The following is a 27,647-nucleotide window of genomic DNA, read 5'->3' as shown; positions in this document are numbered from 1 at the left end:
ACTTGTATGTTTTTGATGTTTCTTCGTGTTCACTTCTTAAACTATTTTTTTTTTTTTATCAAATATAATAAGTGGTGCAACATATTCTTAACATAGTTCAGCTGCCAACTTGATAGATCAGAACAAATAACAACTCATCACTGTCAATCTGCTGACTAACTATGGAGTTGTTATGTTCAGTAGTAAATGAGAAAATTGTGACATAAATATTTATTGGATGAACAAATGGACAAGGAAATTGGTCTGTTCACCATTTTTGAATTGGGTCACATGTTTCTTTCAAACAAACTAAAGAAAACCACTGATGCACACAAACTAATAGACATTGCACAGGGTTATGTTTTTCTCTGACTGTTAATGACGTCATTACATGGAATCCATAGGATGTGTACTGATTGATATATTAGTCTCTGATACATGATTTGTTTTAGCTGTTATAAGCTTTGAACTAGCTGTCAGTAACTGTGAGTACTCTCAGATCTGTACGTTAGTGTTTTTGTTGTTGTTAGTGATGAGGGATGGATATATACCCTGCCACATCCTGTCTGTGTTTTTGTTAAGTGTTTTTCTTTGTATCCATCTGACCAGTTGAGCCTTTTTCCATTTGATTTTTATAGTTTATTCTAATGTTGTGCTGTTACACCATTGTCCCAGGTTAGGGGGAAGGTTGAGCGCTTACAAATATGTAACCCACCACACATTATTTATGTGCCTGTATTAAGTCTGGAGACTGTATTTCATGGGTTGACATTGCTTCAAGTCAGTTACCCCGGTATATTTGATTTTCCTATATTGTTTATTTATAAATTAGGCTGTTGGTTTTTTTCAATTGAACAGTGTCATTTTTTCATGTCAGGGCGTTTTATAGCTGACTATACATTATGTTTTTTTTTTCTCATTGATGAAGGCTTTGTGGTTTCCTATAGTAACTTACATCCACTTTATTTTAACTCTGGTGGATAGTTGTCTCATTGGCAATCATACCACATCTAATTTATTACAATGCTGTATATATCAATGATATACAAAAAGACGAAAACAAAATAAATTTAAGATTTTTATTTTCTGATCTTTTTCAGAAGCACCAATGAAAGTATAAAAAAGAAAAATAAAGAAAACATTCAACAATTATAGAAACGAAAGGTCAACACTGTAAAAGGTAAATTCCAAACCAGGGAAATATTAACAAGCATAGAACTATAATATTTAAGTTAGTGTAATATGATAAAAACTGCACCTTTCTATACTTGAATAAAAATAAATTCTGATTTTATAATCAAATGCAGCACAAATGAAGTAAATAGTGGAAACAGATATATGTTTTGTTCCCTTAATTATCTTTAAATATTTTTAGATCATTTATGATTCCAATGTTTTTCCAGGTATAGTTCAGAAAAAGGAAATATCACTTTATTAATTTTGTACAGCTGTAGTGCATGATTTTGACTGTTTAGAGTTAACAGACACTTTATTCTATCCTTCACAAAAATTTTAATTCATTGTTTCTCATAAATTTGTCAGAAAACTACAACTCACGAAAAAAAATTCATTCATTATGCAATTTATGTGCTTTTTCAATGAATGCCAAATGTTAACGTAATCTAAAAACTCTTGTCTGAATGCATTATTAATCTTAAAAGAATTGTAAATATTAAAATGAAAAATCTCAAAAATGTCTTTTTGAAATAGACAGATTTATTGAGATTATTACAATGGTAACAAGGCATGTATATTTTAATATATTTCATTACAAACAAACAGATAATAATGTGTAGCTGGTGCTTCTGAAGTTTTAAAACAGTAAGTGAACTGGGAAAACTGTCCAGAACATATTCTATAAAAGGGAATAAATTAAAAAAAGACTGTTTTTCATCAATAGATAATAGCCCATTTGATTCTTACAGCTGATCTTTTGGTAGGGAAAGGGAAGTAAGCCATCATCCAATCGTTATGACAAATATGACCAGGTTTTCAAGAACCCTGGTTCTAACCCTGTAATTCTGTAAAAACAGTTTGGTCTGCAGAAATGCAGGATAGTTTGCCATTAGAAAACCTTAAATAATTACATGAGGATATGAACTTGAATATGCATAAGGGGCCCGGTTGCACAGTTCAAAATATTTGTCATTCCCTATTTTACAGAATATGATCTGATTCGTTAACCAATCAGTATCTGAAGTTTGTGAAGCACATTAATGTTTCGAGTGCTGATTATACATTATACTAGTGATATGTGATGAATGCTTCACATAAAATATGACTAACAACCAATGAATGAAATAAATATGATAATGGACAATTTACAATGTCATGAAAAAAAGAGATCATCACGTATAGACTCACATTCCAATAAATAATACCTGTCACAACTGCGTGGGCAATCTGGAAACCTAAATGATAATAAAAGCTGTAACTTACAAGAGGCCCACTGAATCAGTTACACTGACAACCAATTGTGCTTTAAGTACATAAGCATATGGTAGAGGAACTTTCTTAAGAAGATATATGTAGAGCTAGCACTTTTAATACTTGAAAATTAGAACAGTTTGTCTTTCTGATCATGAACTTTTAATAATAAAGATTTATAAAAAAATGTTACAATTTTCAATTATTTTTTTTCCTTATCATAACAAAATACTATACAAGCCTTATCAAAATATCAAGACAGGGAGAAAAGCAATCAGTATTCAATTTTCAAGGGTGGTTCTGTGTATTTAAAACTCAATTTTTCCATAATTAAATATTTGTTTTGTATATTTTTTTATTGTGGGTATGGGTGAATGAGGGAAGGGACTATTTTAAAATCCTAAGAATATACAATTTTTAAATTTTTTAAAGAAAGTATCCACCAATTATTTATTCAAGAAATTTCAAGTACAATTATTTCTAAATCACTATATATAGCTAAATCCCCAAGAAATAATGAATGTTTAACTTGCTTGGTAAAAGCTTTACACAACAAAATAAGCAACACTTTAATTCAGATAACAGTCAACAATATAATGTTTGGCAAGGATTTAAGGTTTAAAGTTATTTTAATTGTTTCAACAATAATAATTAAAAAATAACAACTTGGACTTAATACTTCTGCTTTAACAAAGCAGCTTTCTAAACTCAAAAAATGAAACAAAATCTTTAAAACGCTTTTAATATTATAAGTCTTCCTTTAGTTTGCTACAGAAATATAAAAGTTAATATTTAAGTAAATTCCTTCAATATAGCTTTTATTCCTATAAAGTTTCATACATAAAGACTACTTGAACAGTTAACTTTAATCAAATTTGTGATCAAATGCATATTTTATAGAGGATTATTGTGAAACCTAATGTTTTGGAAATGTAAACCTTAACATTATTTAATGTATTAAGCCAAACTGTTCCAATAAAACTTCATCTAGAATTTTCACTTTCCTTGAATTCATTCATTTATAGTACTGTAAGCCAAGATTCCATACTATACATGTTTAGTATTTGCTGCCTTAAATAACACAATGCTAACATGTCATCATTTCTAAAGAAGGCTGAATTGCCCACTGTAAAGCATTTCTAAAACACACTACATACACATGTTACAAGTTAGATTACCAATACATGAATATTGACATTAATATAAATTATAAACAATAACAGACATTTTTAACAAAAGTCAAGAAAAAACTTTCCCCCATTTTATAGTATGTACTTTAATTTACATAAGGTGATTGTTTGAGGAATTTCTCAATCAAAATTTTATCAACAGAATTTCAGTATTTTGTAATAGAAATAATAGTGAGAACCAACAGATTTTCCTCAAAGGTCAACACTCATTAGGATGGGTGGGTGGGGAAAAAGGGGGGTGAATGGTGGACTCTGGTATACTGGAGAGGATGCTATGTCTCTAAATGGAACCCACACTAAAAAAATCACTTTTAAAATTTCACATCAATGTTAATTAAACTACACCAACTCCCTTTTGAAGACAACTACTATCTGTAAGCCAAGAACTATATTGCTAAGATGGTAAGGTGATCTGGGTACATCTCTTTATGTCAACTTTAAACAGTAAATCAATCCTTTTGACAAAATTTTGGGATAACAAGCTTATTTTTTCACTTAAATTTCAATAAAAAAGGGATTTTCTATGAACTTTTATCCAATATTTTGCAAATAATCATATGAAGAAGTTTACAAGATCACCAGAAAGGATAATAGGGTCATTATACCAAAAAAAATATTGTTGTTGAACAGCAACAAATGCCCACCTACTGATTTATGAAAATTGGAAACTTTTTTGAATTTTCGCTGTTGTGAAAAAATAAAACATGTAGTTTACAAAAAAAACCACTAAAACATGTGTTTGAAAAATTAACATAGAAACAACAACATTATTGCCATTTTTCATTTACAACATATAACAAACATAACTATTAACATGATTAACATACAGATTTTGACAAAAATTCAAAATTTCCAAGACTTTGATGGATTTCTACTGCAATACCTAACCTATTATGGGTTAACAAAATCATCTAGTAAAATTAATACTTTGTGAAGTTAGGAATAAGCAGTTAGAAAAACTGACAATATATATTCCACTCTATTAAAAGCAAAAGGGTATTTACTACATGCATTTTAATTTTAATAAGCACTAAGATGTATCCAAAAACAACAAATTACTTCACTGGCAACTAAACTTTCAAACACTGCAGATCGTTGATGATCTTCGTCAAAGCAAAAAATAAAAATCATCCAGAGTCAAAAAAGTACATTTTCTTTTAGATTAGGGCTATTCCATTAAAATGTATGTGGGAAGGTAGGAAGGGAAGTTTAATTATTGAATGTGGCTCTCTTTTCAGTATGTGTCTATTACCATAATTTATGCAAAATTATCTAAAAAATGGTTCTTGATTGTATGAATATTTTGAAAGTCCATTCCTACCATCCCCCATACATTTTAATGGAATAGTCCTTACTTATCATACTGCTACTGATTAAAAGCCTTTGGTAGTGTGAATGAAAGTTTTCACTGAATATCATACTATTTGGGAAATGTAATTTTTTGAATTTTTTATGATCTACAAATAAATGTATGTGAAAATTAAAGTCTTTATATATGCTGAACAGCAAAATGTATGTAAAAATTAAAATGTTTAAATGCCAAACAGCAGCATATGTTCTTTTTAAGCCAAATTCTTCAGACAATCATCAAAAAAGAAATTACAAATATCTACAAATGTGTTCTCCTTAATTCCCTTTTATAAGATCTTTTTTAAGATTAGAAAGTTTGAAATCTTTAACAAATTGATACATTATGTAGCCAGATATCTTTCTTAATAGGGACTGAAATATATCATTGTTTATGCAATATAAAATATTGGTCATTTCACAAAATATGCAAACATGCTTAGAAGCTCCTGTTAATAGGAAAGGGCTACAACCGTCAGAAATATTCAAATGAGCATAACTACCAGTTTTTTTCTGACAAAATATTGCAAATTTGCATATATACAGTTGCTTTTATCAATGTTTAATCTGACATTATCTTGGAAGGGTCAACATGGTCAATTGCAAAATTCTATCTTATAATCACAAATATGAATTCAAATGTCAGACAATACATGTTCTGAGAACTTTATTTTAATTACTTTGGCACAACTTATTTTTCAACAAAACTCTGATCCAACATCAAAATATCATAAATTGAAAAGACCAAAATAAACTGAAACTTACTAAATTCATGAGCAGATATTCATATCAAACTATTAACTGTGCTTAAAAACTTATAGTAGTATCAATCATATGGCACATTTTGGTCAAAATTTAATTCTGGTCTTCTCAATTTAGGATATTTACTATACAAACATCAAACATTCTTAAGTACTATACATAGCACCGCTCTTCTATCGTCCAGCTTCTAACAGCTGATGACAGAGTTTCTAACAAAGATAGTACATGTACACATTTATAAACATTGTATATACACTCCAAAGTTCCAAACAGATCAAGATACCAGATCCTTTTTTCTTCCATTCTACATTCTACTCTTTCTAACTGGTGGTCACAGTATGAGTAAAAAAAAATATCATTGCATTTCACATTGCAATAAAAAAACAAATCTAGTACAAGAGAAAAAAATTTTTTAGAATGAAATTTAAAAAAAAATTACAAACAAGTACAACTTATATAAGTTAATATGCATATACATCAATTGTATTTTCTTAGCCACAAATAATCATGTATTGAAATATTAAATCAAGAGTTGCAGTATGTTTGCCAATGTTACAAATATCCACAAGAGACCAAACAACAGTTTAAGGTGAATGCAGCATAGATTCATTATTGAAAAAAAAATCATTAATTATTTAGAATAAAATCAATCATGAATAGATTGATATGTCTTTATAGATGGAGAAGGAACATTAATATTACTTTATTACATATAAATATGTCTTTTTGTCATGTTCTTTTTTATTTTTCAAATTCCATCAATACATGTATATAATTTCCATGACAGATGATATTCATCAAACATAACTAAATTGTGCAATTAAAATTCCCTGGTATTGAATAGATCTTGAAATGAGATTGAAAATTTAGAGTCACAAGATAATTTTTTCTTTTTTTTTCTATTTTCCAGGAATTTCCATCTGACTAATTACAAAAATGAATTATTAAAATTTCAAATCGAATCAATTTGTTCTTCAGCATATTTTTACAGTCCTCACAGTTGAATTGTGATTTTTGAAACAGTTTAAAACACTGTTATTAAAACAATAAAACACAACAGCACAAAGAAACAACATGTTCAACAACATGAACAAAAATATAGTCAATTTCTGAAATAATTTATAAAACAACAAGGCAATAAAAAGTTCAAGAATATAAAATTTAGCACTTTGCAATTGTATACATAAAAATGTTTGAAAATATGTTACTACATATTACTGCAAAAGAGAAATTGAATTTGCCAAAATACAAAAAAAAAAAATCAACCTTCAAAATCTATTTTTTTTACATTGCTGACACTGCATTATTACTTAGGAAATTTTCAATAAGTCTGACAGTTTTGCTGTCAAGGACACACAGATCAAAGTCAAAGGTTGTCTCCCCTACATTATACATTCCTGTTTCTTGTATAGCAAGTACAACCTTTTCTAAGATAACAGAATCTTGTATTCTTTCAAGTTTTTCATGTAACTCAAGCAGAGAATATAGATCTTCACCGTTAGGAGCCTTGCCTAGATTCTCTTCTGAATCCTCACCATTAGAGACTTTCCCCAGATTCTCAATAGAATCTTCAAAATTAATTTCTGTGGTGTCTTCTTCTTTCGTTATTAGTTCTGTCTTAGAAATTAACTTTTCTTCTTGCAAATTTGATTTCAAATCTGTTTTTGATTCCTTCAGTATGTTTGCAGTCTTTGCTACTTTCTCTTCAGAATTTTCTGTCTTAACATTTTCCTTTTTCACCTCTGCTTCCACTGGCTTTTCCTTCACAGGTGAATCAAACTTTCTGGCTGAAGATTCGTAACCTTCTTTTTTCTTCGCTTCCTTACCATTACTTGATGAATGGTTGGAAGATTTTAGTTTTTCATCATTTTCCTTATTTTTGGCCTCCTGTTTAATTGATTTTAGTTTTTCTTCGTTTTCCTTATTTTTGGCCTCCTGTTTAATTGATTTCATTTTTTCATCGTTTTCTTTATTTCTAGTTTCCTGCTTGATTGATTTTAATTTCTCATCATTTTCTTTATTTCTATTTTCTTTACTAGACGTTTTGCTTCCCTGTAAAAATTTAGAAATTTCCTTAACTTTAGCTTCTTTTGCAGCTCTTTCCTTTTCTTTTTCTTTTTCCAATGTTTTGTTGGTATCCTCTGTACTTTTTTCAACATTCTTGGCTTTAACTTTACTCTCCTTGTTGAAGGACAGATTTTGAGATTTATCTTCTTCATTTTTTTCTTTAGATTTTACTTCTTTTGGAGTAGTTTTAATTTCTTTTGTAGAATCCGATTTAGATTTTTCTCTTCCAGAATGTTTTTTCTCTTTTGAATGTTCACGTTTTTTGCTTTCTTTCCTAATTTTCTCTTTGTTTTCTTTTTTACCTTTCAACAGTTTTTCTTTTTCAACCTCTTTGTTGTCAGTTTTGCTCTTTGAATCTTTCTCTTCTTGTTCATTTTTCTCTTTTGTATGTTCTTTTTCCTTTACTTCCACTTTATTCCTTACTTCCTTTTCTTTACTTTCACTTTTGTTTTTGATATCGCGATCTTTACTTTCACTTTTCACCCGTATCTCCTTATCTTTTGTTTCAGATATTTTCTTAATTTCCTTTTCCTTACTTTTTGATTCTTTTTCTTTACTATCACTTTTGTTTTTTGTGTCTTTTGAAGAATCTGATTTTGAATGTTTTTCACTACTTTTGTCTTTGTGTTTGCTACTAGACTTTGAGGAACTTTTGTGCTCTTTTGTTACATCCGATGAAGCTTTTTCTTTTTTCTCTTGGTCTGTCTTCCCTTTCCTGATCGTTTCATCAGGTGTTGTTTTTTCCACTCTCTTAACCTCATCACTAGATTTCTTAGACGAACTAGATTTTGAAGAGGAATGGTGACTAGATTTTGATGAACTTTTGTGAGAAGATGTCGGTGATGGAGCTATAGATTTATGTGATATAGGGGATTTAGAACTTTTCTGAGATGATGGTGTAGATGGCTTGGAGCCTTTTTGTGAAGGTGTTGGTGGCTTATCATGCTTATCAGATGAAGAACTCTTGGAACTTTTTTGCCCTGATTCTGAATGCGAAGTTTTTGAATGCTTAGATGATTCAGTATTGTGATGTGATGATTTGGAACTTTTATGCGAGGATGACATTGGTGAAGATTTGGAATTTACGAAAGAAGACGGAGAATCCATTCTTCTAGAGACAGAAGCTGAACTTTTCACTGATGATGAACTTTTGACAGACGATGGCGACGATTTTGCAAAAGGTCTATGGTGTGACATTAAATCTGAGGCTGCAAATGCCTCATAATCACTATCGTCATCATCATCGTCATTGGCGAGTTGTTTTAATATGTCATTAAGTGCTTCAGCTCTTGGTCTGTTCAACGTTTCACTTGTAACAGCAGACACATACTCTGCATCAGGAGTTTGTCTCCCTTTGTTATCTTCAGTGTCTTCCTCAAAAATGTCAGTATCATTACCACTATCGTGACCCGGATCGACCACGTTGTTCTTAACCTCCACCTCATTATCAGATGCTTCTGACTCAGAATCAGACGAGGATGAGGATGATCCACTACTGGAATTACTGTCACTATCACTACTTCCACTTCCACTACTACTGCTAGATTCAGAAATCCTTGCTTTCTTTTTTACCGGGGCATCCACAGAATTTTTCCTCACTTTAATGAAATCTTTTTTATTAAAAGCATTTTCAGGTTTCTTAGTCTCGTCTCGCTTTGGGACACTTTCTTCTTTCTTAACGGGTATGTCTCTAATCTTTTTGGTCGCCACTAACCCACTTTCTTGTTTAGATTTGTGTGCTTTCTTATGATGAGAGCTTGATTTATGATCTGACGACGATGTTACTTTTCTATCATGGGAATTATGGGTAGATTCAGAAGATTTCTTCTTTTCTTTGTGTTTAGAATGTTTATTTTTATCTGTAACAGTTTCAGTTTTAAGTCTTTGTTTATCCTCTGAATGTATTGAGGAAATGGACGAACTCCTTTTTTGTTTTTTAGTTGGATTTGTATCAGTGGCATCTGATGGCCTTTTTAATGGCTTTGATGATGAATGCTTATCTTTTGCTGTGGTACTTTTATGATCTTTGGAATTTGGAGTATGTTCGGATGATTTGGATGGAATCACTGATGTTTTTGACGTGCTTTCTGATGACACACTGCCGGCATGCTTTGGTTTTTTCTCTTTGTCTTTATCCTTGTCTTTATCCTTTGAAAAATAAGATTAGAAAATTAATTAATATGAAATTCTTAAATTCTTCATAATAAAAATCCATTTACTGGATTTAAACTATATACTGCAACTTTAATCATTGAAAGTGTTCATTTCATAATAGAAACTTCCACAACTACCATCATATAATAAGTAGTATTAAGAAATTCGTGTTCATGTTGAAGTAGACTATTTATGGTCAAAATTATAACACTCAGTTTAACCTTTTTCCTGTTGCAGTTCTTGTATCTATAATTCATCTCTATATATTCCATATACATGTATAAACTATATCACTCCTATCTGTTTTTGTTAAAACAAAAGGAATTGCTAACTAAAATTTTTAATTCCGTCTAAAACTCAGATTATATCTACTTCTTAAGAATGTAGATTATGAAACCCTGAAGTTTTAAAAAGTAATAAATAATGATTAGAGTGTACGGCTTTCATGAAAATCTACACTTTATGTATGTTTGTTGTGAAAATCTAAATATAAATGATGATTTTGACAAATTTCTTATTTTCTGCTGTAATTTCTTGAGTAACTGTCTTGTATTCCAGTGATTTTTCCTTTTTTACCACTCTTTATTTGTTATCATTTACAGTTATAGATGTACAAGTAAACCACAAAATGTAGAAAATCCAAATATTAAATACATATAGCTGTAATAGTGAAATATCTGGTTATAAATGATATATGAAACATTTATAAGACACTACCTTATATAGATACTATTGTGTATTTTACTTGTAATGTCAGATAATATTAACATAAATTTGTTTCAAAATTTTCAGAAAGGGCCTTTTATAGCCCACTATCATTATGGGTTTTCCTCATTGTTTAGGGTATAATTTTCTCTTTGTTGAAAGCCATAGAGTAGTTTATAATTGCTTATTACATTTTAACTCTGGTGGACATGTACAGTTGTCTTATACTCAATTATACCACATCCATAGGGGAATCCAGGGGGGGTCCCTGGGGGGCTTGGGCCCCCCTTTCGTGGGAAAAATTTGGTTGATTATATAGAGAATCATTGAAGCATGATTGGAGCAGGATCCCCCCTTAGGTCAGTAAGACCCCCCCCCCCCCTTATGAAAAGTTCTGGATTCGCCACTGACATCTCCTCATTTTCATAAACAGGGTGCTGGTGTATTATAATTATACTATACAGACTTTGCCATATCATTTGTTTCTTTTTGTTTATTGAATATGAATCAAAAGCAAGTTGTATAATTCAATTGACTTCTTACATTTTTGTAACATGCATTTTTTTTTGCATTCAATGATTGACCAACAGATATTTAAGCAGTATCTATAAACAAGATGTCCTACAGATCATTATAAGACAATGACATGCTCAGTGGATATAATAGATTTTCAAAGTACCGGTATAGCTCCAGTCGAACAGGAAGTGACTGCCCTGCAAATCTGAAACCATATGAAACAAATCTTTTCCCATTTAAATCCAATTTCTATATAATATATGATTACCTTAGAGCTTGACTTCTTTTCTTTCTTCGCTGAATCAGTTGTGATTGGCTGGCCAAATAATTCTGTAAACTGTTTGCCATTGCCACTGTTGTCAAGACTAGCACCATTGCCAACTAATGTCTGTGAAAAGGCAAGTTAGTATATAAATAGCAAGATTATCACATAATAATGATAAATCAAAAGGTTATGTAGAAATGCCTAACCTATATGCATCATAACTAATAAACATGCTACCAATGGGTCCATTGAAAGACAGACTATACTTTGGTAAATAAAGAGTTGGATGTTGGATGTGTATTGATTGATATTTCAATCTAAGATACGTGATTTTTTATTGGCTGTTATTAGCTCTGACTTAGCTGTCAGTTAATGTGAGTACTGTCAGATTTGTACTAAGTTAGTGTCTTTCTTTTTGTCTTTAGGGATGAGGGATGAACATATTATCTGCCAATTCCTGTCTGTGTTTTTGTTTGTGTTTTTTTTTTTGTTTTAATCTGATGAGTTAAGACCTTTTTATCCGATTTTTGCTGTTACACCACTCTCTCGTGTAAGGACAAACAGAAACATGCTTAACTTTTCTACATTCTTTGTGTGCCTGTCCCAAGTCAGGAGCCAGCTGTTGTTCAGTGGGTGACTTTGGTTCATGTCTGTCATATTCAGAGGCGGATTTAGGGGGGAGGGGGCCCAAGCACCCCTTTTCTGCGAAAAATTTGGTTGCTTATATAGGGAATCACTGAAGCATGATCGGAGCGGCCCCCCTCTTAGGCAGTCAACAGACCCCCACTTATGAAAATTTCTGGATCCGCCACTGATATTTGTTTTTCATAAATTTTCAATAGTTTAAATTGTTTCATATTTTTCATATCAGGTCTTTTTATGGGGGACTATACAGTATGTTAATTGTATATTAATGCTTACATCCACTTCATTTATTTTTGATGGATATAGTTGTTTCAATAACAATCATATCACATCTCCATATTTTTATATGGTACATGTACATGTAACTGCACAGTTAAAGTTTTTTGTCTGTTTTGTTTAGGTCCATTAGGTCTTTAAGCAGACTTGGGGTCAATTACATTGGAATGTAATTAATTAAATTACACATTACATTGCAAAAATTATCAATTACACTAATTACACATTACACAGTTTTTGAAATGTAATTAATTAAATTACAATTACTTTACTAAAGTAATTAATTAAATTACACATTACATTTTATCATAATATTTTTTTTAACAATATTATACATGTATATAAAATCCATGTGTAAAATATGCATGATGTACCGATAAGCATAGTTTAAGCGTTGCATTTGATAATCATTAGTAACTTTAATGTTTTGTCATTTAGTCTGCATATCTCTGGTCTGAACACTTTGACAGCAATTCTAAAGTTTTTGGACAGGAGCTTATGTGGCAGATATTGCTTGATCAGAACATGGAAGTTCCATGATTAGAATTCGAAGATGTGTTGATAGGAGAGGGAATTTGTTCATAATTACTTCCCAATACATTAAGGGGTATTTTGACATCTCAGAAAGGAAATCATTTAAATAAAACATAATATAAATAAAGAAATTATAACTAAATTAAAAGTTTTTTTCTTTAAAAATATTAAATAGTGTGCTTGTCACAATATTGAAAATAATTTTTATTACAAACAATGTACAAAATGTCTAAATATTAGCAATACATGTATTTCACTAATTAGATAAAAAATACATGTAAAAGTGGCATTGTCCCTTGACATTTTAATCTGATTAATTGCTGTTTGTTTTTACAGCTATTAACTTTTATTTCTATAATCCTTTTGTGTATACTAATTTGACAAAATGATTGTGTGCAGTGATTTTAAATTCTAATTGCCTGTATAAGAAAAAAAAATCACTGTCACGCATTTTTTTTGGTTTTGTTTAACAAGGTGGTTAATAACTTATCAATCTATTTAGTTAACAAAGATCTTTCTAAAAAACTGAATAACACATATATAAATATTCTCACATTTTTTTTAATTATAAGACTATTCAGAAAAAAAATTCTGTAGGTCAAATAAATAATATAAAAACTTCAGAATAAATTACAGACTTCATATATTAAAGAAGTATGTGATATCAATATTTTAAAAATAAATATAATTTAACAATTTATATTATTAAAATCGAATCCTTATCTTTAACACAATAAAAGTACATGTAATTGAAATGTAATTCAAAAGTAATTGAGCATTACATGCTTTTTTCAATGTAATTAATTAAATTACCATTACATGTAATTAAAAAAATGCTCAATTACACATTACATTCAATTACATGGAAAATTGTAATGCATTACACTTAATTACCATTACATTTTCAATTACCCCATCCCTGTCTTTAAGGGGACATTCAATCTCACAAGTCATAAAACAAACTGACAATACCATGGATGAAAAATAAAAAGACAAACAAACAAACAACAGTACACAAAACACAACTTGGAAAACTAATGACTTAGCATCCCAACACCACCAATAACTGGGGGTGACCTCAGATACTTTGGAAGGGCAAATAAAGTATATACAATGTACTTACACCTCCTGATTTCAGTAGTTTTTTCTTAAATTCATCTGTTGGATTCTGGAATGTTAATTTCTCACATCGTATGTGATTAACTGGTGTATCATCTAATTTAAGAAACAGGTCATACTGAAATCTGATTTTTTTTGGTTCCTCCTTATTTTTGAAATAAATGTCTATTGGCAATGTGAATCCTGCATAACCACTTGCTGCCACATGGTATGGTGGGGCAACTACAGCTGAAATAGACAAGTTTTCGCATTGTTATATTGCAAACACGGATTTTACAGGAGTATTTTGTGAAGATATCAGCATAAACTCCAAAACACTCCATGAATATTACAAAGCTGTACTATTTTGTATAAAAATAAACATGGCAAAAGGTGATGTGATTTATATATGTCAATATGAAGGTAAGTTCCAGCTAGAGGCTCTCTGGGTCTCAATTGCAAGAGCATGTGTCGCTCAACTGTTTTTCTTTGTTTTTGGAAATCATGTAAAAACAGATTTAAATCATAACAAATGCCCTAATAATGATTGAAGCCAAATTTGTACAGTCTTCTAGCATAATTTTTGTCTTGGCCTAACTTTATTTCATTTATATTTCTGATTAAAAACTACCTCCATCAGCATTATTTTGTTTTAATAAAAATCTAAGTATATTGAACAATTCTTTGTAAGAAATTATATATATATATATAGTCATTACAATGCAATTACATCATATCATGTACATTGTTATTATTACATATCATATGATTGAATAATACATGCATGTATATTTACAGGTATATGCAAATATACTACATAAATTGACCTACTTGTTCTATGATTTCAATAATATATTGTTACTTGACATCTAATCATCAATTTATATGTAGAAAGTAATATATCCACAAGTAATCATTTTTACTTAATAAATATTTAAGAACAATTCAGTTTAACATTAAATATTTGTTGTAATATAGTTGTATTTGTACATGTTTCATTTATTTTAAATGAATTCCTGTAAACAGTAATAAAAATTGTCCTGATGAAGCCTGCCTTGCAGGTGAAACATGTAGACAATAGCAAATAAAATTGCAGACCATTTGAAGTGTTGATGTCAATTTGGAGTATTATAGTAACTAAAACTGTTAAAACCAGATGCTCCGCAGGGCGTAGCTTTATACGACCGCAGAGGTTGAACCCTGAACGGTTAGGGCAAGTATGGACACAACATTCAAGCTGGATTCAGCTCTAAATTTGGATTGTGATTAAATAGTTGACACAGCATAGGTTTCTGACACAGAATGAATGTGTTCTAATGAACTTAAAATTTTTGTTTCTCTTAGAGCAATTCACTATGCTGTTGAATATTAATCCTCTCAAAAAAATGTTTGAAGAAATTTTCTTTTTTATTTATGAAATTTCAAATGAGAAAAATTGAACCCAATTTTTTTAATCACATCCCCCTTTCCCTTATTCCAAAACTAATCTCAATTAAAATTTCTAATGGAGTTTGCAACAATAACTACTCATTTAAATACATCATAAAATATTAAGATGTAAAAAAACTGCTTGTTATCACTGAATGGTAAAGATTATTTTAATTTATCAGTTGGTAGTAAAAAGTGAATATACATTGTATATTGTATATAACAAAGATTTAAGTTGATTCTGGACAAAGAAAGATAACTCCAATTAAAAAAAAATCTTGCTATTGCACAATATTTTGCAATTAGATATTTCTTGCTTACTATTCTGGACAAAGAAAGATAACTCTAATTAATTTTTTTTTTGATATTTCACAATATTGTGCAATTAGATATTTCTTGCCATTGCGCAATACTGTGCAATTGAAAAGACTTGCTATTGCACAATACTTAATATAATAATTTTAGATCCTGATTTGGACCAACTTGAAAACTGGGCCCATAATAAAAAATCTAAGTACATTTTTGAATTCAGCATATCAAAGAACTTCAAGATTTCAATTTTTGTTAAAATCAGACTAAGTTTAATTTTGGACCCTTTGGACTTTAGTGTAGACCAATTTGAAAACAGGACCAAAAATGAAGAATCTACATACACAGTTAGATTTGGTATATCAAAGAACCCCATTTATTCAATTTTTGATGAAATCAAACAAAGTTTAATTTTGGACCCCGATTTGGACCAACTTGAAAACTGGGCCAATAATCAAGAATCTAAGTACATTTTTAGATTCAGCATATCAAAGAACCTAACTGATTCATTTTTTGTCAAAATCAAACTAAGTTTAATTTTGGACCCTTTGGACCTTAATGTAGACCAATTTGAAAACGGGACCAAAAGTTAAGAATCTACATACACAGTCATGACAGTTAGATTCAGCATATCAAAGAACCCCAATTATTCAATTTTGATGAAATCAAACAAAAGTTTAATTTTGGACCCTTTGGGCCCCTTATTATGTTGGGACCAAAACTCCCAAAATCAAACCCAACCTTTCTTTTATGGTCATAAACCTTGTGTTTAAATTTCATAGATTTCTATTTACTTATACTAACGTTATGGTGCGAAAACCAAGAAAAATGCTTATTTGGGTCCCTTTTTGGCCCCTAATTCCTAAACTGTTGGGACCTAAACTCCCAAAATCAATACCAACCTTCCTTTTGTAGTCATTAACATTGTGTTTAAATTTCATTGATTTCTATTTACTTAAACTAATGTTATTGTGCGAAAACCAAGAATAATGCTTATTTGGGCCCTTTTTTGGCCCCTAATTCCTAAACTGTTGAGACCAAAACTCCCAAAATCAATCCCAACCGTTCTTTTGTGGTCATAAACCTTGTGTCAAAATTTCATAGATTTCTATTAACTTAAACTAAAGTTATAGTGCGAAAACCAAGAAAATGCTTATTTGGGCCCTTTTTGGCCCCTAATTCCTAAAATGTTGGGACCAAAACTCCCAAAATCAATACCAACCTTCCTTTTGTGGTCATAAACCTTGTGTTAAAATTTCATAGATTTCCATTCACTTTTACTAAAGTTAGAGTGCGAAAACTAAAAGTATTCGGACGCCGGACGACGACGACGACGCCGACGCCAACGTGATAGCAATATACGACGAAAATTTTTTCAAAATTTGCGGTCGTATAAAAATGGAACCATTTCTTAATTTCCCTAAGCACTTCTACTTCAGTGTGTTGATAAATATTTCATAATGAAAATTAAAGTTCTTTACAAAACTGAGATAATGTATGGTGAATGATGGTCATGGATGAATTGATCAGTGTTTAAACCAGCGTCAAATATTACATTCATATCAGGAAGGGAACAAAAGGATAGTATAATACATAGGAGAGCTATAATGTATAGCTACCATTGGATTTTTAGGGGGGGGGGGGGCTAGGATGAATTTTGTTCTGTATTTTTTTTTAAAGTTGTTATTCCTATCCTGCCTTTTTTTATTAGTTTATCCTGTATTTTTTACCAAGTTGCTCATCCTGCCTTTTTATTACTAACCAGATGGACACAACATTCAAGCTTGATACAGCTCTGAATTTAGATTGTGATTAAATAGTTGACACAGAATAGGTTTCTGACACAGAATAAATGTGGTCTAAGAATTAAGAAAAATAAAATTGGACATTTACCTTTTATGGTCCAATATCCAAAATCTAAATACATAGTTAGATTCAGCATATCAAAGAACCCCAAGAATTCAATTTTTTATGAAATCAAATAAAGTTCAATCTTGGACCCTTTAGAACTCAACGTGGACCAATTTGATAAAGGGGCCCAAATATCAAAAATCTAATTACATGCTTAGGTCATGTAGGTTTAGCACATCAAACATGTTAAAGAACCCAAAGAATTCATTTTTTGTTAAGTTTAATTTTAAACCATTTGGACCTTAATGTAGACCAATTTGAAAACGGGACCAAAAATTAAGAATCTAAATACATGGTTAGATTCGGCATATCAAAGGACCCTAATAATTCAATTTTTGATGAAATCAAACAAAGTTTAACTTTGAACCCTTTTGGCCCCTAATTCCTCAACCTTCCTTGAGTAGTTATAAACCTTGTGTTAAAATTTTATTGATTTTTATTTACTTATACTTAAGTTATTATCTAGAAATCATCCGTCTTTGGACGACGCCGACTAATACTCTGACGTGATACCAATATACGACCCCATTTTTTCAATTTTTGCGGTCGTATAAAAACTCCTGTCCAGCCTTTTTTCAAATTTCATCCTAGCTAAACCCCACCCACCAAAAAAAATCTTTGCATGAAATAAGTCTCCCAAGGAAAAGTTTTGTTGCTAATGGAGACCAAATTTCCCCTGAAAAAACATTATGGTACCTTCTTTCAAAGAGCAGCACCTTCCTTAATTCACCATGCATAGTAAGGGATGGTAAACTTAAGGATACCATATTTTCTTAACTGATGATGTCATTTAATATCCATTATATGTGTTGGTACAAAATGTATATATATAGTTGACATTTTAATGGAGGTTTCTACAGACCTGTGATATTTTTCCTTAGCGATCTACATTTTGTAATTAATGTGATATCGATGACAGGATTGTTTTAAGTGTGAAAAACACCATGTATTGTATTATAAACATTTATAATGTACTAAGGCTAGTCCATGAGTCATTGGCCTTGTGAGTCAAAAGATGCATCAAGATTGTAAAATGTTGTAACAACTGAGTTCATCAGATATCTTCATCTTATAGCAAAAGTTGAATAAAAAAATTTGTGACTTGATCTTTCTTTTCTAGTTATTTTCCCTCATGGAGCCTGAAGAATTTAACTAGTATATAGCAATCAAATTTTACTTTGTTATTACATATGGTAAAAAATTCTTGAATCCTTAGTAAAAGCCCTGTATGTGACATTACTTCTTGTTACATTGTATCTTAAAAACATTTATACATCTAATTATATATAAACATACCTCTTTTAGGATGTGGAAAACTAGCATGTAGATTAAAAACAACCTTTTCCACAAAATTTGAAATGTTACACCCCTCTGGTCCTCTGACGTAAACAGTCCAATCATGTGTGTACCCTTCTTGTGATGGTGATTCTCTCTGAGAGGCTCGATGACCAAGTTCAATCTTCACTTGAACAGACTAAAATGACAAGATATATATAACGAAATACTATTTTTTAATAAATTATCTCACATGTCCTGATTTAAGTTAAGATTTTTGTACGACAAGCCAATAACTGATAAGTTGGTGAACAGTTTATGGTAAGAGCAAACTTCATGAAAACGTTTGATGCATAGATTAAAATAAGTTTTGTGCAGGAAATCTATACAATAAAAAAGTCAATATAATTGATTTGTCTCAGCCTGAACAACAACTGAAGATACTACAAAGGCACTTTGTCGAATTCCAAACATTAAAACCGCTTACAAACCTCAAAAGAGTGACAAAAAATACATGTAACAAAGGGACTTTCAAACTCAAAGGTCGAAAATAAACTGACAACACCATAGGGCTAAAAAAAGAAACCAACAGACAAACATCAGTACACAAAACACAACATAGAAAACCAAAGACCATGAAGACTGAGCAACACAAACCCCACCAACAACTCTGGGTGATCTCCAGTAAATGTACTTGTAACTACAATGTACATGTACACAAATGAAAGTGTAGTAAATGAGATTGGGAAAAAAATGTTTATAAATGTATGCATAGTGATACATACTGAGATTGTATCTTTACACTAATAAACAGGTTCACACTCACTGTCCCTTCAACTGCTTTTTCAGAATTACATGTACATGTATAATCAATGCAACCCAATCTGATTATTACATGAAGTCAAGAAGAGCCAGTGAAATGGGTATTTGCAACCTTCAAATCCAAATTGGACAACTGGCTGAACTGCAACTTTTCATACACAGTACTGTTATTTCCAGTTTCCACATTAATTATGAAATGAAATATATTCAAAATATTTATAGGGAAAAATACTGCCTTCTACCAATTTTAAAAACAAGCTGCAGTTTTCTTCTAATGTAATGTTGTTTACAATTTTAATACATGCAAACACCTTATCAATAAACAATTTTAGTTACATGTTTGGTTTAACCTTAGTGTTTACATGTACCTTTACATTTTACAAAAAGAGGGAATTAAATAAACTTTTGCAGCAGTGTAATATAACAATGTACATTTGTATTTGTAATACTATAGTATGAAAAGGCAAATGAATGCTACTGGGAAATATTTGTAAAAGTTTCATATTTTTTTTTTTACACATGTTACATGAACTCATAAATAGGTTATTTTTTTAGAAAAAATAAACTTTTTTTTATCTTAGGAGACGGTGTATTTTGTTAATTCCAAATGAAAAGTTTAGATAAATTAGTAAGAGGAGGAGGAAGAGCTTCAGAATTTTGGAATACATAGATATGTACTTTTTATCATTTGTAATTTTTCCTTCTTTTAAAAAAATAAAAAAAGATTTAAAAATTTGAAATTAAAGCTCAAATTATGTGAAAATTTTTATTATCTAGTAATTAGTTTTTTTTATTAACAGCCAGTTAGCAACTAGTCCTTTCACCCATAAAATATCAGCCAAAAATGCACTTGCAGTACCCAATTTAAGTGTACATGTTCATCAGTTACTTGTATAAAAGGATTCAAAGCCCAAGGCTATGGTACAAAACCTAACTGCTGATTAACCCATTTTATGTTCAGAAAATACAATAAAGGGCTGCGCTTTAGCGCATGATACACCCGTTGCTCTTTTAACTTGTCGTTTATGCTTTAAATGTATTAAAAAATTAGAAAATCCCCCCTTTTTTAAGCATAAAAATTCATAACACGGAAATGTAAAATCTGAAATTATAAAAGTTGAAAGGGAGCTTACATCAATAGATATAAACAATTCACCAAAGTTTCATGGACATTGGTGAAAGCCTTTTTGAGTTATTGTCCGAAGTGTTAAAAATCCCCCTTTTTTTATGAATAAAGCCCCATAAATCCAAAACTTAAAATCTGAAATTAATAAAAATTGAAAGGGAGCTTACATCAATAGATATAAACAATTCACCAAAGTTTCATGGACATTGGTGAAAGCCTTTTTGAGTTATTGTCCGAAGTGTTAAAAATCCCCCTTTTTTTATGAATAAAGCCCCATAAATCCAAAACTTAAAATCTGAAATTAAAAAAAACCAAAGGGAGCTTACATTAATAGATATAAACAATTCACCAAAGTTTCATGGACATTGGTGAAAGCCTTTTTGAGTTATTGTCCGAAGTGTTGAAAATCCCCCCTTTTTTATGAATAAAGCCCCATAAATCCAAAACTTAAAATCTGAAATTAAAAAAAAACGAAAGGGAGCTTACATCAATAGATATAAACAATTCACCAAAGTTTCATGGACATTGGTGAAAGCCTTTTTGAGTTATTGTCTGAAGTGTTGAAAATCCCCCCTTTTTTATGAATAAAGCCCCATAAATCCAAAACTTAAAATCTGAAATTAAAAAAAAACGAAAGGGAGCTTACGTCAATAGATATAAATAATTCACCAAAGTTTCTTGGAAATTGGTGAAAGTGTTTTTGAGTTATTGTCCGAAGTGTGGACGACGGACGGACAACGGTATACCATAATACGTCCCGTCCCGGGCGTATAAAAATGTATATGAAAACAGAGTTCCAGTTAAAATAAGTTAAGAAAAACTGGATTTTTTTTATGATAACTGGTGCTGAAATACTACATGTACATTTTCAAAGTTGACCTCAAGAGGTCATACATGTATTTGTTTTAATTTGTTGAGAAGTTATTGCCTTCTATATAAGTATCATGAGTGGTAAAGTATTTTCAACATTTTATTGATTCATGTATTCTATGTAATTTTTTTTATTCAGTCACTCACAGCATAGTTTAAAACAACAAATGGGAGAAATAGTAAAATCAAATAAACACTGACATGACTGAAGAAACTTGGAAACATAAATGATGAAAATAATATTTATTAACTGATTAACATGATTAAGAACACATTCTCTGACATGTCTATGGATGCCAATATACCCTTTACATGTATGTCATACCATGGAAGTATTATATTGACAGGAACTACAACGATTAATTAGCATGTATTTATAACCCGGGTAGCACTGTAGAAAAGATATGGAAACTGTCTAATTAGTACGCTGTCGTTAATTTCTTTTGTAACTATTTGCGATGCCGTGGTCATAAAATGACAAGAGATACTTCTTATCAATCACATGGTTTTAATAGAGACAGCTTAACAATATTACTTGTCGGAAAACATCTTTACTTATTTCAATCGCGTCGGTAGACTTTTATTCCTGAACAACTTATTTAAACATATCGACTGATGCATAAAAAATGAAAATCGACCCAGAATTAATTATTCTACAACGATTTGAAATAGTGAGTGACATTATTTTATTAGTTTGTGGGTGAAGTTTAAATCGTGATTAAGGTATGTTCCGGTTACCGCCGGTTAACAATAAATATATTTGATAAATATTAAAACTGTGAAGTTTAGAGTGATATATATTGTTAAGTTACTGGATAATCCTGGACAGTAGAAATTTCCAGTTTATAATACGAAAATTAATCGAGCAAGTACCAATCAACAAAATACAGCAGAAGAAAACAGAGATCTAACTACGTTATATAGCTAATTATGTAATATATTTTTGTCTTCTAAAATATGTTATCACTACATGTATCCGACCAAATGATACTGGTAAATATTATTGAATAGTCGCACAAGAATTTGTATAATGTCACTATACAAATCCTTGAGTCGCAGTACTAAAAATAATTTCAACACATCGGGGTTCAGCTGAACATTCGTATATACCAACCAATGATCTTACCCTGGATTTAGAGCGAAGCTTAATAATTCCTACATTTGTCTAAAATCTCTTTGATCTTTTGATTTTATCAGAACTATCATTTACAATTTTCTTAAAAATGCAGGAAATGTGTGCCACTCAGTGGAGTAAACAGTAGTTATTATATAATCACAACTTGCGATATATATTACATATATTCCAATTTCTACCAAAAAATAAATCAATAAAAATGGGGCATTTATTCAATAAATTAGGTATAAATTTCCATCGTCAATGTGTTTTTCTATAGAATTAATGATGACTCGCATTAATCCATCAATCACTCAATCGGCACACATATGCAGATGTAAGGTAACAGTATCTGCCGAGGTTTGCCGATTGCTGTTTCCTAAGAATTTATCACAACTTCCGATTTCTTCGTTTATTTCCGTTATCCCGAAAGCAACCGAGAATGACAATATCGTAGGGCACCACACGCTGGTGTGTAAATAAAGTGCCATGTTTCAAGCAAATCAACATGTCATTAAATTGCGCACGGCATCGCAGATGAAACGTTTGAAGTCGGGTCGTAGTAGTTCCTGTCAATATAATACTTCCATGGTCATACCCACACCCATTATCACTCCTTGTATAAATAACATGAATTTTGTGAGTTTGACAGACTGAGTTTCAGTTTCAGAAAGTATTAACACATATACTCATGAATGTTTTATTACAAAATGTATATCTCTAGTATCAACAAACAAATGACAAAGATAAACATTGATAAATCATGTTTTATTGTGTAAATCTTAAAATGAAAAAGAATAATGTTAATTATCATACATGTGCATATCAAATACAATGTAACAATAAGTAAATGCATACACATGACAAAGGTATAAACTACTTTCAAATTTTGTGTGTTACATGTGTGTATTTTTAAAATGAAGAGAATTCTCAGAACTACTGCAGGGGCTTTCCCCAGACTTATAATTTTTTAATTAAAATGAATAAAAATAAATATACATTTTAATAAAATTAAAGAAATGACATAGTATCAACATACCGCAAATTGAACTATACAAATTGTGACCGCAGAATAATATTGTTGTTTACAAGACACATTTTCGCTGTTTGTTTACAGTAAAATCGGACAATATTTTCCAAAGTAATTGAGTAACTGTTTCAAAATAAAGTAAAATGTCTTTACCTGACTAGACATTTTATGTTTCTTCCTCTGAATATTTGACTTTTGTAGTCAAAATCGTCAAAGTATTTATATATAACACAAAGAACATCTTCATTCATAGAAACTTCATTATGCGAAAAATCAACAGCATGTACAAACCGGAACTAGGTGATGCGCATGACTCGGTGTAGGAGGCATTTTATTTTCTGCATCCCTCGGGAAAACACCTACTTATCTCGCCTATCGATATTTCCTTTTTAAAAATAACCACGCTTAAATAAAGGTGTGAATACTTTATGTTTTATTTATCAAACCAAAAATATAATAAAATGTAAACTGAAACACACAGGAGGATCACTAACACAAAGGGCTTCATTTTTCAGTTCCTCTAGCTTAGTAGACGCCCCACACACACACATACACGGCCGGAGGGAATTTACTCAGTTTCAAGGGCTGGTTTGAGATGAGTAACCTGTGGTCTAACTTGGACTGTCAGAATCAGAATGTGTGTCGGTTTCATAGTCGTCAAACTTGGCCGATCCGTTGTCATGATTTCAATCAGTAGTATTATAATCATTATACTAGTAAACATTTCAAAGTTTTAACATGTTTACTTGGCCGCGATGATAGAAAATTAACTTGTAGTTTAATAGAATTTTAGATAATGTTAGATATACGGAAAAGTTTTTCAAGTTAAACATGTTAAAGACAGGTACTATATCATTATAAGAACAGTATAAGTTTTTGATAACAATTTAATTTTTTTAGACGAAGTGTTATAACACTAAAGATCACTAAAGTTGAGTTCTGTATTCAGAAAACCTCAGTAGAGACAGAACTTAGTTATTTTAAAAAGGTTTTGAACTCACAAAACAATCTATATAGTACAGTGATCAATATATGTAGTAAATATGTGTACGTGAAAGTATCCGCGCAAACGTTTCAGTTGCATTATATAAACATAATCTTAGTTGCTTTGACTGGACTGGGACCATGAACAGAATCATGTATTAGTCCCACAAATGAACTCATGTATAAGTCCCACAAATGAACTCATGTATTAGTCCCACAAATGAACTCGTGTATTAGTCCCACAAATGAACTCGTGTATTAGTCCCAAAAATGAACTCATGTATTAGTCCCACAAATGAACTCATGTATTAGTCCCACAAATGAACTCGTGTATAAGTCCCACAAATGAACTTATTTTGAATGCATTAGTCCCACAAATGAACTCATGTATTAGTTTAAACAATATTTATTCAAAAAGTGCATGAAATATAAATATACAATATAAATACAGGGATTCGGAAACAAGAAAAACTTATATAAATCCGTCTCCCTTAAGAAAAAATGAAAAAATTAAACAACTCATGTATTAGTCCCAGGAATGAACTATAAGACCACCGTCACCTAGAGTTTTTATATTATAAGAAATCACAGGCGACAAATGAATTTGACTATTACTGCAAAAATTCAGACTTTTGGCGAAAATAAAGACCGTTCGAGGCATCAGTAGAAGAGAAGTTTGGATTTGTAAACGAAACATACTAAAATAAAAATAAAGAACTATGTTAAAGAAGCTACAAACGGGGTCAATTAAAAGTTCACAATTTTGTTTTCATTGTCACATTAAGAATATGCACTTGTGTACAGGCAAGTTATAGACAACTCGGTGCATTTCAATAAAAAATTAATCCAGAAAAGACATACTATGTCATTCATTTCCAGCTAAGCCTATCACAGTTATCCAATGACGCCGACCCGGGGTGTTTGATAGGAGATAGACCCAATTTATTTCTAAAGATAGCACACGAAAGTGATAATGGGCTATATATATCTGACCTGTAGACAAGCCCCTAACGGTCATATATGATATTCAATAGCAAGACCCTAATGGAAGGACACTTGGTTCCGTAAAAGTTTATATGCACACCAGTTCTCAACGGCTAGCTTATAGACGGTCTCTTTCCTGTCAGTTATTTAAGAATGATTCGAACGAATGATAATCCTTTTCTTATCAGAAAGAAATGTTGGGATTTAAGGTTCAAGTTTATACACATCAATGGTCAAATAATTATATCAATAAATCAATATAAAAAAGATAAAATTATACACGACGACATACCTTGTTATTGTTCATTTCATAAACTCCAGTTCGTTTTAGTATTATTTAGACGAATTCATAGTACATGTAATAGTCTTCCGTTTGAATTTTGCACCCGGATATCTAAACACATTGGTTGACAGGACATGAATTTCGTCATATGCTTACGTTAAACAATCTTTAAATAGATTTAAAAATCCTAAATAAAGCGATAGCCCTCATTCATATACAGAAATCAATAATAACCCATTTTTTATTGGTGTCAAGTGCTAGCAATGTTCGTCATAGGAAATATTACCTTTATGGAAATGATTATTTCAAAATAGTCGGGTATTTCTTTTAATTAAAATGTATAGGTTCATTTGTAAGTTTACTTTGAAACAGAATAACATGAATAAGGAAGCTCAATCAATCAATAAACAAATAAACAAATACACAAATAAGTTTGCTGTGTCAGTACCACAATTTAAAAAAAGGGAATCCCTCTGTGTAAGTGAAAGCGAATTATGTTAAATTTTTTTTTATTGTCTATATGCATTAACAAAATTAGTGGCCATGGGTTTTTTTCCAATTTAGGTTCTACTAAGCCAAACCATATATGTGTTGTTCACGTCAATGAGGTGACAAGAAAACAACTCAAAAGTTACCATATATATACATCGTAGAGATCATATACGACATTTGACAAATACCAGACGGCCATACGATATTCAGGCTCTGAACAATCTTATAGAACAAGACCACGTAAACAAGGGGAGGGTGTGATATACTTGTAACAGAGGCCATGATAAAAAAAAAAAAAAAGAAAACATGGGAGATCGAGAGAACGGTAGCGTACTGTATACAAAGAACAATAACTCTTATGAAAACTCACTGATTATCATGATTAGGGGGGGGACCTCCCCCCCCCATGATGGCAATCACAGTACAATGGTTACAAATAAACAATGAAAGAATGTTTTATTACGTATAGTGCTATTACTTCTCTTTATACATGTATAAATATATATATAAAAAAAGAGAGCAAAATCACTATGCCCTACTCGAACAAGATCCTAACGTCCAACCTCAGTATTTTTTGTACTATTATAACTCAGCATCAAGATTGGAATGGTCTGCAGCAGATTATTTTTTAGTTATCAAACCACCAAGGCAAATTCAAAGACACATCAAATTAGCTTATATTATCATTGTGAATAAATCGAGAAGAACGCATATTTTTATGCAATAGTTGAACCAATTCCTTGAGAGAAAAAACGGTTGAAATCTTTTAACGGGTTGTTATTAATATACATATATAAAAATTAGAAGATTTGGTATGATTGCCAATGAGACAACTCTCTAAATTACATAGAAAGTTATCAACTATAGGTCACTGTACGGCCTTCAAAAATAAGCAGCATCTATACCGCATATATATAGTCAGCTATAAATGGGTCTGAAACAACAAACGAAAAACAATCCAAACGAAAAACTGATTCATGAACAAAACAATGAAAGAAAAACAATTATGATATATATCAAGAAACGACAACTACTGAATTACAGGCTTCTGTGA

At 30.7% G+C, this 27,647-nt stretch overlaps 1 protein-coding gene across 2 annotated transcripts; it reads right to left on the bottom strand.

Moving 5' to 3' along the window:
- Positions 1–6,376: 6,376 nt before the first annotated feature.
- On the bottom strand, positions 6,377–26,276 carry LOC143072701 (uncharacterized). Of its 2 annotated transcripts, none has more exons than XM_076247778.1 (5): positions 26,111–26,276; positions 18,910–19,087; positions 13,991–14,214; positions 11,416–11,535; positions 6,377–9,920 (listed from the first exon to the last, which is right to left on the bottom strand). In XM_076247778.1, the coding sequence occupies exons 1-5, from the start codon at positions 26,123–26,125 to the stop codon at positions 6,990–6,992; spliced, it is 3,468 nt and encodes a 1,155-aa protein (XP_076103893.1). In that variant the 5' UTR covers positions 26,126–26,276; the 3' UTR covers positions 6,377–6,989. The 2 variants fall into 2 exon arrangements, with proteins under 2 accessions (XP_076103893.1, XP_076103894.1); XM_076247779.1 differs by lacking the exon at positions 26,111–26,276 and adding an exon at positions 24,004–24,137.
- Between the last annotated feature and the right edge of the window lie 1,371 nt (positions 26,277–27,647).

The sequence above is a fragment of the Mytilus galloprovincialis genome, chromosome 4, assembly GCF_965363235.1.
Source record: "Mytilus galloprovincialis chromosome 4, xbMytGall1.hap1.1, whole genome shotgun sequence".
NCBI lineage: Eukaryota > Metazoa > Mollusca > Bivalvia > Mytilida > Mytilidae > Mytilus > Mytilus galloprovincialis.
Note: the sequence above shows the minus strand (reverse complement) of the source record. Positions and strands in the feature narration are given on the sequence as shown.

What these genes read in the sequence shown, in the direction of transcription:
- LOC143072701 (XM_076247778.1), bottom strand. An exon ending in TTTTCCACATCCTAAAAGAG is followed by an intron (nt 14,215 to 18,909) that starts GTATGTTTATAT and finishes TGTCTATTTCAG; the next exon opens with CTGTAGTTGCCCCACCATAC. An exon ending in AAAAGAAGTCAAGCTCTAAG is followed by an intron (nt 9,921 to 11,415) that starts GTAATCATATAT and finishes TATTTTTCAAAG; the next exon opens with GATAAAGACAAGGATAAAGA.